At 41.9% G+C, this 15,504-nt stretch overlaps 1 protein-coding gene across 2 annotated transcripts in view; it reads right to left on the minus strand.

Moving 5' to 3' along the window:
* The window catches only part of SLC19A2 (solute carrier family 19 member 2), a 30,833-nt gene extending 21,614 nt beyond the window's left edge, over positions 1-9,219 (minus strand). The window contains exons 1-2 of one of the 2 annotated variants that reach the window (XM_074221962.1): positions 8,920-9,219; positions 785-1,384 (exon numbers count right to left, since the gene is read on the minus strand). In XM_074221962.1, the coding sequence (XP_074078063.1) occupies positions 785-1,384; positions 8,920-9,138 (819 nt within the window). In that variant the 5' untranslated portion in view covers positions 9,139-9,219. The remainder of the gene's footprint in view (positions 1-784; positions 1,385-8,919) is intronic. The other variant, XM_074221963.1, reaches the window with a different exon arrangement.
* Positions 9,220-15,504: the final 6,285 nt, after the last annotated feature.

Genomic DNA, 15,504 nt, shown 5'->3' on the forward strand with positions numbered 1-15,504 from the left:
TAGCTATCTTTGTTCACTCAGTCTGCCCGGCGTCATTAGACCAGGTATGTTCAGCCTGCCACCAACAGCAAGGCAGCTCTACAGCTCATCTACCTTTCCCTTCCCTGGAGCCAACTCTTACAGTAAGATGATTCTTTTGGCACTCTGAGGGAAGAACAGAAAAAGCATATAAATGAGATGATTAACGCTGACTTGAAAGCATCTGACAAATGGATGAAGGTGTAGGATGACAGAGAGGGACAGAGACGGGAAGGGGGTGGAGTTAGGGTTAAACATCTGACAAGCATTAAAGAGAACTCTCAACTTTCAAATCTGGGGAAATGGGGGGGGACATCAATAAAAAGTGGGTTTGAGCCATGAAGAGGTCCCTGGTGACCTTGGAGAAGGCAGTTACTGGCAGACAGGTGAGAGCCAGGAGAGAAAGGAGGATGAACAAATGAAGACAGGAAGCATCTGTCAGCTTTTGCAAAAGTTTAGTAGTGAAGGAGAGGAGTGATTAAGGATACCTAGTGGGGCTAATGGTGAAAGTGTTTAAGGGCTATACAAAAAGGAAATAATATGGCCTGGTAAAATGGGCTTCCTAACTTTCCCCCCCAACTTCCTTTTCTAGTCACAGCAATCTTTCTCAAAACATTTTAAGAGGAAGTGAAATAAAAAGGGAAAGGTGAGTGTGTGTGTGTGATTATTTACAAAATTAGTAAATTACAAAACAGTATTTTCAGCTGTTTTTCTCAGAAGATATGAGTATCCAACATATTCACCCTGACAATACAGCTCTACTTACCGGCTCTTCCAAAGGAGGCTCGTCTATATTTAAAGGGATCTTTGATTCCATGTCCTCCCACCCAGGAAGATCGCTGGGGTCTGGGGTATTCTGGATGCTACCATTTGGGACTTTGATGCCATTCATTCTTTGGCGAGTTGAATCCACATGATGGAAGAAGAGGCTTTTCTGTGGCATGGGCAGAAACCAGGCCAAGGCAAAAGCCACAGACACACAGGCCAAGGAGATGACATTTAAGCTGAAGAGAGACCAGACTGCCACGGAGACCAGGATCTGGCCCAAGATCGAACCCACAGTGAAACCCACCAGGGTGGCACTTCGGCAGTAGCTAGTGACTTTCTGATACATGTCCAGGTCCACCACACTATAGATGTAGGAGTAGTAGGCGATTTCCGTGGCTGTGGCAACACCATAGAAGAATTCCAGGAACTGAATGGCCAGCAGTCCTTGGGCATAGAGGAGCATGAACCATGTGATTATAAGGCTGAAACCCTGCAGCAGCACAACAGGCTTGTAGCGGAGGTAGTCTGTGGCAAGGAAGACAGGAAACAGCAGCACCAAATAGGAATAGGTCCAGACTGGGTAGATCTCATTGAAGACCTGGTAGAAGAACAACAAAAAAGCATAATTATCATCCAAGGATCTTGGCCACTCATTATCACTTCAATAGCCCCAAGGATGTGATTTTTTTCCCTAAATTTCAATACTTGTTAATACCTTATGTTTTAATATCATCTTAATTCCCAGATATATCCTTGCCCTACTCTACTGAGAGCCACTTCCTGCAGCAAAAATTAGACAACAAAAAAGGCAATAACCAATATGTTAACTGGGTCTGCCAGTATATTCAATATTCTATAACGATAGTTCCCCACCTCTGTCAAAAAGGAAGGAGCATTTTTTTTTTTAGTATTCTCCTTTTGAGGCTGATTATAGTTAGATACCTTCTCTAGAGCTGCCGGAGGGAGTAGTGAGGGAGGACTGGAAGGGCTTTAAGGTCTTGATCCACTTAAGCAGCCCTACATTACTGATGAGCTATTTTCTTGATTAAAAACGGACTTGACAAAGAATGTAAGAAGCAGACAACCAGTGAAACATGAATTAACTTTCAGTTAACAGTATAAATTGGCAGCCTATAACCTTCCAACATGTGAAACAGAATTATGCTTTCACTATATTATTTTTGTTTCTTCATACCCAAACCAACCTCTAACATGTTCTAGACCATATAGGGGCTAGCAGAGTGAAGATAAGAAAGTAATACCTTTTTTTTAAGAACAAAATTATAATATCTTTTTAAAAAAGATATCCCTCATAACAAGAAACAGTAAAATTAACAAACATATTAGACTAAGAAAAAGTCTAGCATTATCAGTAATATTCCAATACCCAACCCCCAACCCTCTGAAAAGAGGTAAATGATGAGATTTTTCACTTCTTCTCTGGGGGGCCAACTCAGTTATTACCATTTCATACCATTCAGTTTGGTTTTCCTGTCACTGTTCTTTCCATTCTCATTATAATCATTGTGTATGATGTTTTCCAGGTTCTACATATTTAATTTTTCATAAGCTCACATAAATCTTCCCATACTTTTCTGTATTCATCATGTTCATTGCTTTTTACAACACAGTAATAGTTCATTACATTCATATATCACAGTTTATTAATACATTCCCCAATTTAATGGACATCAGCTTTGAGTCTAGTTCTTTGTTATAAGCAAAAAGTGCTCCTATAAACATTTTTGTATATATGAGCAATTTCTTTTTTATCACTACTTCATGGGCCTTCATCCAGTAATGGAGTCTCTGGATCAAAGTGTATGGAGATTTTAGTTATTCTCATAATTTCACATTGCTTTCCATAATGGATGGACTAATTCAGAGTTCCAAAAGTACATTAGTGTGCCCAACTCTTCCAACATTAACTATTTTCCTCTTTTGTCACTTGACCAATTTAATGTGAAGTGAAACCTCATCATTTTCATTTTTCTTACAATGATTTGGAGCATGATTTTGTATGACTTAATAATTTATAATTCTCCTTTTGAGCATTTTCTTGTACATATCCTTTTACTAGTTCCCTAATGGGGAATGACCTTTGGTCTTAAATGTCAATTATTTGTATGTAACTTGGATATCAGACCCTGATCAAGGATATCCAATGACATCTGATTCAAAGATTTTCCCCAACCAACCATTTTCCTTCTCATCTAAGTTGCATTGATTTTGTTCATACCAAGATTTTCAATTTTTGATATAAAATAATTGAAATTATTTATTTTATCCTATGGAATCACCTCTCTCTGTGTCTTGATTAAGAAATCACAGCAATACCACTGCTGGGTCTATACCCTGAAGAGATTATGAAAAAAGGGTTAAAAACATCACCTGTACAAAAATATTCATAGCAGCTCTGTTTGTGGTGGCAAGGAATTAGAAATTAAGTGAATGTCCATCAATTGGGGAATGGCTTAATAAACTGTGGTATATGTATGTGATGGAACACTATTGTTCGATTAGAAACCAGGAGGGATGGGAATTCAAGGAATTCTGGAAGGATTTTCATGAACTGATGCTGAATGAGATGAGGAGAACCAGAAAAACACTGTACACCCTAACAGCAATATGGGGGTGATGATCAACCTGGATGGACTTGCTCATTCCTTCAGTGCAAAAACCAGGGACAATTCTGGTCTATCTGCAATGGAGAATAACATCTGTATCCAGAGAAAGAATTGTGGAGTTTGAACAAAGATCAAAGACTGTTACCTTTAATTTAAAAAAAATCTTATTATGTAATTTTGCTACCTCTTATATTTTATTTTTCCTTAAGGATATGATTTCTCTCTCATCACATTCAATTTAGATCAATGTACACCATGGAAACAATATAAAGACTAACAGACTGCCTTCTGTGGGGGGAGTAGGGGGAGGGAAACAAGATTAGGGGAAAAAAATTGCAAAAATTCAAAATAAATAAATTTAAAAATAAAATAAACATAAAAGCAAAAGAAAGAAAGAAAGAAAGAAAGAAAGAAAGAAAGAAAGAAAGAAAGAAAGAAAGAAAGAAAAAGAAAGAAATCACAGCCAAACCTGTGAAATGTGAAAAAGTCCTTAGAGGCCATTCAAGTCCAATCTCTTCATTTTTCAGAGAAGGAAATGGTGTCTCACCCAAGATTACATAGGTGGTAGGAGCAGGCGGCAAAGCCAAGATTAGAGCTATACTTCTCTGGCCACTTCTACTGCATAGTACTGACAATGACAGGAACCTTGACTCTTTCCAAGAGGTGGCTTAACAGACTGGAAATTCTCAATCTTTTATTTAAACTTTCATGGGCCTCCTTCATCTAAAATACAGAACTAAACCATACTTCAAAACAAGGCATATTAAACCAATGACTGAAAAATGGCCCACATAAAAACAAAAGCATAATTATCCAGTGTAGCTATAAAAATCATATTCTATGCAACTGAGTGTAATAACAAATGCTGGGCAGATAATCCACTATGAGTTTACTGAACTTGTCTCTGTTTTGTCGATCAAGATTTACAACTTGCCAAAGAATAAATGAGAAAATCAAGTATTATGCAATTTTCAAGTCAGAGCAGGGAAATTTTAGCAGATGAGGTAACAAGTGACTAATAGTGTCACCTAGAAAATGCAAAAATAAAAAAATCAAATAAAAGAGGAAGGGGTAACCTTAAGACCACTCCAAGAAGGTAAAGTCACATCCAAAAGTTTTCCCTCAAATTTTTCTGGGTATTTAAATCTGTGGCTTCATCAGCCTTTTCCTAATATGGCTTTTGGATTTTGAATTTAATTCACCTTGCATCATGTTTATAAATGCTCTCATCTGAATCAGCTTTTCTTTACTTTCAAAGTATCTTCTTCAACTTTCTCTCCATCACAGATCACTGTCAAATTCCTTTAAAAAGTATTCTTTAGCATTTATTTATTCCCTTTTGACTTCCTCTTCTGTTTCACCTCAAGTCTCCTAAGCCAAACACTATGTCCAGAATCTAGACATTGCATATGGTAATAGCAGTCTCCAAAAATTTAATTTAGTCAATTCTGGACAGAATAAACCAAGTCCTTCTGATCATCATTTCAAAACTATGTACTTACCAGCTTCTTATTGAGAACCTCGAATAAATAACCACTGCTTGAGAGATGAAGCAAGTGCTGATTAAAAGCATCTTTCCCCTGTATCACAACCACCTGGGTAATCATCCACTAACAGAACTCCCTTAAATGATGATCAGACTGGCATTCCGTCTACCCTGACCAGGAGTAAGCTAATTAATTAACAGGACATTCATGGCAAGAGGGATTTCCCTGACTTGGTTCCTTCTCTCATTCAAAAGTAAGGCAATATTCTGGGGCATGTTTTGCTACAATTGCTTGGCCAAGAAAAGTTCCTCCCCTTCAGTGTCCAGGAAAAAATGACCTCAGACCAGGAAGTGCTTTTAGAAGGGTGACCCAGAATCTCAGCTAAGTGTGGGAAGGAAATCCGCCCCCCCCAGGTAAAATGTACAAGCTGAATTAGCTTCTTCTCTAATGGTTCATTTCCCCAACCAGAATATCTCAGGGAAAATCAACCACACCTAGAGAAATTATCTTTCTGTGAATCTAAGCTTTCTTTCTCCCTCCATGCACAAACTGGAGGACTAGTTTTAGGATCTTTGTTTAGTTTAGGGTCCACTTTTAGATATTGTTCTCTTTCTTGAAAGGAGAAAAAAAAAACATACAAACTCACTGAACTAAGAACGAAAGCCCAAATGAGCAAAGTGTGACAGTAAAGGTAATTTCTGGTATGGAGAAGAGAGAGTTGGCCTGGGAAGAAGACCCCTAACATGGTCTAGCTGTGGGATCCAGAGCAAATGACTTACATTCTCTGTAAAGTTCCTTACCTCCACCTGTGAAATTATAGGTCTATTTTTTTCGTGATATCTGATACAGTTTCTAAAAGATGACTAATTCTTTGTAATCTATAGATTCACAGATTAGAACTGGAAGAGAACTGAGCAGTCATCTAGTCTAACTCCCTCATTTTCCAAAACAGAAACTTGAGGCCCACAAAGATTAAGTAATCACATAGGTAGAGGGAAAGATCATAAAGAATCTGCATTGAACTGAGTCCTCCCTCCCCTCTTAAATGGACAGGAAGTATTTCATTGGTTATGCTGGGTTTGAATAGGTTCTGATCAGGTTGGTGTCTGACCATCCAAAAGTCACTTTTTGGCAGCTGATGAAATGACTGGTAAATCCTGTCTTTTTAATCTACCCTTTGGACAAAAGTAATAATAGTTCCAAGTGATATCAGCCAGACTTTTATAAATGATAACAAATGACTTTATTCAGGATTTCTGTAACTTTTTTTAGTTAAGTTGTCCATATCTGGCAATTATGAGAGAGGGGAGGAGAACACATTACTGTTTTCATTTCAGTTAATAACTTTTCAAAGATCCAAGGAGAGAAACACCTCAAGGAGCAGGGCAGAGTCAGAGGAACAAATCCTAGAGGCCTTCCTCACTAGCCAGGTAATGGGCCCCTCCCCCAGTTCCATCTGGCCCTTGAACCCTGCCTCCTTTCCTTATTCATTCTGCAATTCATTACACAATAAGCAAACACCACTGTTGCCAGCATTCCAAGTCAATTTTGAAGTCTGGACTCCAAACATTCCTTGCTCACCCCAGGAAGCTGAGACAACTTTGGGAGAATGACAGCATAGCACAGAACCACCTGTGTCCAAGACATGTGATCGGATGGATCAGTTGTCAAATAGCAACACCCAAGAGCTGCCTACTTGCCCTCCTCATGCCCACCAAACATCTTGATCATGGAAAGGGTGCTGAACACCCCCAGCCCAGCTGCTCTCCAGTAACTCTCCAGATCTTAGTCATCTCAGCTCAAGGATGGGGGTGGGGGAGCCCAGGTGATTACCAAGGCCCCTCCCAGCTCAAAACTGCAGGTGGCTCTACAAAATGACTAACAATGAGAAAGTGAAAAGGATGCCAGCAGTCAGTGGAACCTGTTCAAATACTCTCTATGAGGCTCACTTTGCCTCCACATGTCTCAATTTCCTCACTTGTAAAATTAGAAGACTGGCTAAATGATCTCCAAGTCCTTCTACTCTAAAATTTTCTGTGGCTCTAGGAAATGAGTCCCATCTAGATCCATGTGGACTATCTCAAATGAAGCTTCTTAACCTCAGGGTCTCCTATTGTCATGAGCATACTGGGCCAGAAAATTTGAATCCTCAATCAATATAAGGATAATAACTATGCACATGGGGCTTTAAAGTCCACAACTGTTTCACATACATTGTCAGTAATAGTACACGTATATAATGTCTTAAATGTGTGTGTGTGTGTGTGTGTGTGTGTGTGTGTGTGTATACATATATATATATATATGTATATATATATATATATATAAAACAACTACCTCATTATGGGCACCTTTCATCTCAGTAATTTTTTTCCCTATACATTTAAGACAAAATTTTTTAAGGTTTTTTTTTTGCAAGGCAATGGGAGGTTAAGTGACTTCCCCAAGTTCACACAGCTAGGCAATTATTTAGTCTGAGGTCAAATTTGAACTCAGGTCCTCCTGACTCCAGAGTCAGTGCTCTATTCACTGTGCCACCTAGATGCCCCTGACAAACAAAATTTTTACAGCTTCTTTTCAGGGGAATAATAGGCTGTGAGATGTGTGCTCTCTGGGAGGCAGGCAGTGTTATCTAAAATTTTGTATATTCCTTTCCTTATGGGATTACAAGGGATTCCTAACTTCTCAAGTTTCTCTTCTCAAGCATACCTGAAAGAAAAAACCAAAAAAACAAACAGCAAAACACCTACACCAATAGATAAAAAAAATGACAGCCACTGACAAATGGGAGTAATTACATCCTGTTGGTTTATAAATTATCTTAGTTATGTCACTCCTGACCCGACCAGTTGTGCTGGGTGACTGCATCTCTAGTTAAGAGATGACCAGTCAGGAGTGAAGAACCAGGGAGGATTATCTCATAAGAGCCCAGGATAAGGGGGGAAAGAGCAAAAAGGAGGGATTTTAAATCCCTACTATTCACCTAGAGGTGATGGGGAAGAGGGACACAGTCATTACCATTAATTGTACCTCAGTAAAATAATACCATAATAAATCCTAAGAGGTTCTATTCTTTCTTTTTAAGTGGCTTGCCCAAGGCCACATTGCTAGGTAATTATTAAGTGTCTGAGGTTCGATTTGAACTCAGGTCCTCCTGACTCCGGGGCCGGTGATCTATCCACTGAGCCACCTAGCTGCTCCCTAAGAGGTTTTATTCAGAAGCATTCTATCCCAGTTCAGTTCCCTCATTTATCTTTTGTTCAATTTAAGGTTATCCATAATTTTCATCTCCCAAGATTTTTAATTTTCAAATCACAGTAATTGGCTCGTCCAAGGTCATCCACTTAAAATCGAATCCACAGCATTTGTCTACAGGTTTTGTATTCCTTCGGCTGTACTATTTTTTTTAACATTTTCCCACAGAGGCAGCTAAATGTTCAGGACCCGAGTTCAAATCCAGCTTCAGATACTAACTAGCTGGGTGACCCTGGGCAAACCACTTAGTCCCAATTTCTTCAGGGGAAAAAAAAAACCCCAAAAACAATAAGGAAAAACCAACCCCATCAAATAATAATGCAGTTTCCACCGCACTTAGGATTCAATTATTGGGTTAGTTGTAGAGTCTCTTTCCTCCACACAGGAGCATCGGGCTCAGGTGGATAAAGCCACTGGGGGCCGTCATTTTCCAGAGATGCTGCTTCAAGACCCTTAAGGGTCCAGAACAGGGCTGGGGGGTGGGGGGAGGCAAAAACCCACCCAAAATACCGTCCTCATCCTGTGAGCTTATGAGCTAATTCACTTCAAACAACTTCCTATTATTATTATTTCTTTAACAAGGATCTGTGTGATTCCCATGAATAGATTAAGAACGAAAACCTAATAACAGATGGATACATTAAAGATGAACCATTCAGACAGGATACAATGTAACTAAACCAAACCCTGGCCCCGGCCCCGGCCCCGGCCCCGGCCCCGGCCCCGAGGAGCGTCCACGTCCCCCCGCCCCGCGCGGCCGCTACCTTGGTCTCCGTCAGGTTCTTGTCGCTGCCCAGCAGGTAGGGGGTGAGGAAGGGCTCGGAGGGCCGCAGGCTGGCGAAGAAGCCGTAGGCGCAGAGCAGGCCGGTGGGCAGCGCCCAGCACTCCCGCGGCACGCGGGCCGTGCGCAGCAGCATGCCGGCGGCCGCCGCTCTCTGGGCCGCCGGGCTGCTTCTCCCGGCCCCCGGCCCCGGCTCATCCATCCGGGGCGCCGCGGGGCGGGGCCTCGGCCCGACCCCCGCCCCTGCCCTGCTCCTCCTCCTCCTCCTCCTCCGGCCGGCGAGGGTCAGCGGTCGCACGTGGAGCCAAGGTCGCGCCTCCCGCCGGGCCGGCTGGGCTGGACTCGGCTCCGCTCGCGGCCCCCGAGCGTCGGAGGCGCCCGGCCCACCTCTGCCCCGCCCGCCGCGCCGCAGCCAATGACAAGCGGGCGGAGCCTTCCTGCTCGGCTTCCTATTGGCCCCAGGCTACACGCCCACTTTCGGAGCCGCAAATCAGAGGCGGGAGAAGGGCGCGCGCCGCCCCGCGTCTCCTCTCCCGCGGCGGGCTGGTTGCGCAGGGGGGCGGGGAGCCCGGAGCCTCCCAGGGCCGCCCTGGCCCGGAGGGGCCCCGGGGGACGGGGCCGCCTAAGAGCGGACGTTCCGCGCATGCCCATGGCGAGCACGCATGTCTGTGCGAGGATGAGGCGCGGATGCTGTCCACGCGCGTGGGGGGACGCCGGGTGGCAGCCCGGAATGCGGGACCCCGCTGCAGTGTTCGTGGCAAAGACCCTGGAGTCCGCGGCCACCGCCCACCGCACGGAGGCCGGGCCGCGCCTCCACGCGCGCGCGCGCCGTTCCCTGCCTGTGGGGACGCGTCACCGGGCGCGTGCACAGCGCGGCCACCCGTGTGCGTGCGCCCGCAGCCCTGGCGTCCCCCCACGCGCGGTGGGACCCTGCAGAGCGGCGGTGCACGCGCGTGGGGGCAGCGCGTCGGCCCCGTGGCGCTGTGTGGAGGTCCTAGGAGACAGCATGCCCGTGCGTGGTACACGCTGCACATGCCTGGCGCCTGCTTAGACCTGTGCACATGTGTGTCTGTGCACTCACGCGCGCACCGTGGGGCCAGGAAGCCGACTAATCCCGCTCTCATTAGGCTCATGTCCGAGGCAAGTGTTTCCCTGAAGGGCTCCGTGCCTGGCGAGCCGAGAGAGCCAGCCAGACCCAGGCTGCCACCCTGTTCGGGGCCCCACGTCATGCAGCCGTGTTCTCCGGGGCTCCGGGCCAGCCCTGTGCCAGGGGCAGAGCCTAGGTTCTGTGTCGTTCCCACTTCAGAGGGGGGCCGCTTCCACGATGCCAGGCCGGGAAGGCGCAGGCTGTGCCAGAGTGGCCTTTGTGGCAGACAATACCACCGAGTCCTCACCTGGAGGAAGGGCTCATCTGCCCATCCGGCAAGGAAAGAAACTGGAGCAAGCCTTCACGCAATGGACAGGCAATTATAAAGATAAATAACATAGGGTTCCCACGAAAAGGAGTAATATAAAATTCATAGCAGTATTATATGAGGAAAGCAGGAAAATCTTACTTGTCCTGAGGTAGCAATTTCAAAGCATTATGTCACTGGGTAGTTCTGATCATTAGAACACTCATCGTATTGAACTAAAATCTGCTTCCCTGAAATTTCCACGCCTTTATTGGTCTTGGGTCTAGTTTTGGGAACTGTCTTCCACAGAGCAATAATTCTGATAATAAAAGGTAATTATACATCAAAATGTCCATGATGTCGTTGTCCTGGGTATTCTCTCTGAAAATGGTAGTCACGGTCTATTCATGCTGTCTCATCCTGTGTCAATCTTCCTGTAACTCTGAATAGAGCTTTATGCATCGTAAAGAGCTGTATGAGCCTTAGTCAGCTTTCATGTTATGATTAGTTTTATCACCTGTATAAGAATCTACCTCAAAAGCTGGAACCCATTCTCTTCTTTCTTTTTCTTTTTTGAAAGGCAAATCGCCCAAGGTCATACAGCTAGGCAGTTATTAAGTATCTGAGGTCGGATTTGAACTCAGGTCCTCCTGACTCCATGGCCGTCTGTGCCCCAAACTCTCATGGGGTTAGGAAGCACATCAGAATCCATCATCTCTTGAGAACAGCGGCCCTCCTAGAACGTAAAATTAATCCAGCTCTTATTAAACTCACAAACAGACAAGGAACGGAGGCTCAAAATAAGTCAAATGTTTTACTGAGGGTCTGCCTGCAAGACAGAAGTAACCTGGTGTGGTGGATAGAGAACCAGGAAGCCCCAAGTTCTAGTCTTTCATCCCCTACTTAATAAAGTAGACGTGCCCCATCTTAATTCTTTACTCTTTGTGGGTACTGACATAGCTATTAGGCTAGGCTATTCATTCCTATTCTTACTACATAATCCACCTACCTCTTCAGTATATTTTAATTTTTATATTTTATAGTTCAATTTTATATTTATATTTTTGCAATTTCTTGGATAAGCTATTATTGATAGCTATGAATGCTTTTAAAAATTATTAAATCATAAATATACTGGAGCCTTGTATTTTCCTCTCTAAATAATTATAGCAAAAATAAATAAGAACACTGGAAAACTCTTAGCCAGTTGGCTACTAAGGAACAGAATTCATTTTCCTAAGCATAATGGATAAAGATGACAATGAGTAGCATAGCACTCCTGAAATATAGATGATATTCATTCACTGGCCCACTGCATATCCTAATTCACACTGGACAACCATGAAAAGAGTTGCTAATTTCATAGAATCAAGTCATTTTAGATCTAGGAGGAATCTTACAGATTATCTGTTCCAATAACCTGTTTTTAAAGTGAGGAAATAAAGGCTGAACATGACAAACTGTCCTCTGGACCACAATTTCACTCATTCCACCCCCACCCTCCACCCCTAGAGAGAGAGAGAGAGAGAGAGAGAGAGAGAGAGAGAGAGAGAGATTTAATTCTCTTTCTCTGTCTCTTACATACATATATACACACAGAGGAATTTATAGTCATGACTTGAAAAAAAGGTTAAGTAACACCTATAGATTATCATGACAAAATTGGAATTGTGTTTCCATCAGCCCAGTTTGAACTTTGTTCCATGAAAAAAAAAGTGAATAAAATAGAGAAATGATAAGATTTAATAAAAAGCAGTTACAGCATTTCATCAAATTGGATAGAGTGGATAGAGTGGATAGAGTGAAAGCTGTGAATTTAGAAGACTTGAGTTTGAATCCCACTTTGATTTTAACTATGTGACCCTGGGTAAGTCATTTCAGCTCTCTCAATTCATCTCCTCATCTGTAAACAGGAATGTTAATATCATCTTTCTGACAAGAGTTGGTGTAAGTATCAAGTGATATAATGGATATAAAGTACTTTATGAACCTTAAAGAACTGTATGAGTGTTAGCCATCATTCTTACGTTTATCTTATTACCATATAAAGCTCCCCAAATCAGCTCATTCCCTTTTAGATTTATGTAACCAGATATATCCATTATATCACCAATTTTCACACCAATCCCTATGATGTAGGTTGAGACATATATAAAATTTTGTCATTTTACAGATGGAAAAAAAGAGGCACAGGGAAGCTTTACTACTTCAAGGTCACATTCATTTATCAGACCAACAAATATCTATCAATCCCTATTATATTCAGAGCACTGTGATGGATGCTGTAGGAGAATAAGATAGATAATCTTTGTATTTGATGTAAACTTTCTCAAGGAATATTCTTGTTTAGTCAGTAGTGAGGTCAAATCTATTGATTCTGTTTCAAACTGTGACCACTAAAATGTTGGGAACCAATGACCCATTTCTCAAACATAAGTCAGGTGTGTTCCTACAATAGGAAAATTACCATATGAATTTCAAGTTATTTATGAAAAGGTCACCTCAGCCCACAAGTGACTTTCCATCTTATTTCTCAAATGTATGACCCAGAAGTCAATACACAGTCATCATGGCAACACCCCATTGGCCTTCTAAACTGATGGAGTTAGGGAATTCCCAACTGAACAGTCAGATTGTTGCTATACCAACATAATATCCCTTTGTGAAAGTGCCCTGAGGAGGTGCCTCATATTCAGGGGAGGATGTGCCTCTCCCTTACTTCTCCTTCCTTCCAGTAAGATACAGAACATTACTCACAAATTCACCAAAACATCCACATCCCTTGCTTCTGGTAGGGCAAATAAGATCAACGTTGAAGAACAAATCCATGATGGTCCCAAATTCAGGTGTTTTTGAAATCAAGTCTGGGCAGGGGAAAGAGACAGAGGGACAATACCAACCAAAGGAGATTTCAGATATCATCAGGTACAACTTGTCAAGATATATGGCTTTTACCTTGGAGAATTTACTGAGTAGGTTATATATGAATATATACTGTTGATCCATTGGGATCCATTCTAATTTGATTCAGTTGAGAGATTTTAGGCAACCTGTAAAAACAGGTTGAAGGATGGAATAGAATATGAGAATTGAGTCCAATGTACTTTATACATGAGAGACAATTTAAAGTTCAATGAGTTGTGCAAAGTTATAAACAGTGCCAAACAACCCGGAAGCCACTGACCCTTTGCAGTAGGGTGTGATATGTGAATTCAGTCAATAAAAAGGAATGTGTGTGCTTGTGTGGATGTGAATGGAGTGAGGATACAATCATAACCCTTGTGCCAACTGAGTGCCATCTCTCCCCTCTGGCACTGCCCTAATCCTAGCAGGGAAGGACAAACAGCTGGGCTACTTTGAAAGAAATTGGGAGGGGGGTCATGAAAACTAATGTGACATAGTTGCCCCCTGGGGAAGACTTAGTGATGGAAATATAGTTTTCCAGAGGTGCGGGTGCTATCAGATTTTGTTGTGCATGATTCTTTGCCTTCTCAAGGAGGGAAGAAAGGGAGAGAATTTAGAATTCAAATTTTTTTTTAAAAAAAGTTAAAAATTTTTGATTATATGTGATTGAGAAAAAATAAATAAAACCCTCTTATTCAGATTCCAAATAAATAGATTTTACTGTATAACAATGTGGCTTTGAATATAAAGCCAGCAAGGGTTCCCAGGGTTTCCCCCAAGCTAGCCTTCTAGAGCATTTAGAGACAGACAACTATGACAGTTCAGCCCAGTCACCCAGCTTGTTCACCAGGCTTGACTATGACTCAGCAGGGACTGTATTTTCACCTTCTGGGTGTAGTCAAACTTCATTGCGTCCCCGTGGGTTTTTTTCCTTTTTTTCCCTCATGGGACTTTGACCCTGTCCATCTCAGTCCTCTACCAGGAAGTATAAAATTCATGACCAAAATGGTAGAGCTGCCTGAACCAGATTAAAATGCAATTGAGAAATGTTTATCAAAATAAATAAAAAGATATCATCTTGTTATTTATTAGTGTCCGATTCTACATGACTCCATGTACTAAGTCCAGGAGGTTTTCTTGGCAAAGATACCAGAACAGCTTACCCTTTTGTTCTCCAGTGTGCATCCATTTTATAGATGAGAAAGTTAGTAAATGTCTGAGGTCAAATCTGAATTCATGTCTTTCTGACTCCAGTCTCAGTGCTCTATCCATTGTACCACCTAGCGACCTCCCATAATACATCACAGATAATGTTAATTTGCGATATTTTACATCAATAAGTACTCAGGACAGTACCAAAGACTAAGCAACTCTAAAAAAGTATGGAATATACTGAAGGTGCCAATCTGCACTGGTAGAAGTAGTTCCCTATATCAATGAAATCACAAGTCAATCAATTAACCTATCAATAATCCTTTATTAAGGCCAGATTCTGTACTAAGTCCTTATTCATAGGTACATGTTTCTTCATGATAAAATAGAAATAAAAATAAAATATAACCATAATAAAAACATATATATATATATACACACTATTAATGCTTCATTGCTTTTCCTAAAATATGTTTATGTCTTTATCAGTGTAGTTGCTGATGGCAACCTTCAAACAGGCCATGCAGGCTCATGTAAGAGTGGTCACATGTTTAGAAAAACTGTAAAGAAACTGAGTTAAGGGTGTGTTGATTTCCCTTATCAAATTCTCATTTGTGGTGACATAATTGACCTGGATGATGAGTTTCAATTATGCTTTTAACATTCTCACAGACAATGAAAAAAAAGCCATGCTGAGGTTAAATATTTATGATCCTAATCCATAGCACTCTTTCTCTGACCTTGCCCTACATATTGAATATTTATTCAACAAACTCCCCATTCCCTCTCTCCATTTTTCCTTACACTCAGTAACAATTCCTTTCTTGCTTAGGTAGGAGATAATACATTTTCTCATATATAATTGAGGGCTTTGAAAAAAACATCTTTCAAACAGTATAAATAAAATTTCCTAGTCCCTAATAAGATTTCTTGGGGGGAAGGGGGAATTTCACCCTTATCCCTAAATCACCAGGGTTGATCAACACTCCATAGCCTCAATCTCTGTGAGGACATCTGGGGCCATCTCACTCTTTTACCTCCTACAGCACCTCCCCCCTTTGGAATTCTTAGCCAGATACACCAAAAAGTCTTCACTCTGTAATGTGTCTCAGTGAAGA

This window comes from Macrotis lagotis, chromosome 2, assembly GCF_037893015.1.
Source record: "Macrotis lagotis isolate mMagLag1 chromosome 2, bilby.v1.9.chrom.fasta, whole genome shotgun sequence".
Lineage (NCBI taxonomy): Eukaryota > Metazoa > Chordata > Mammalia > Peramelemorphia > Peramelidae > Macrotis > Macrotis lagotis.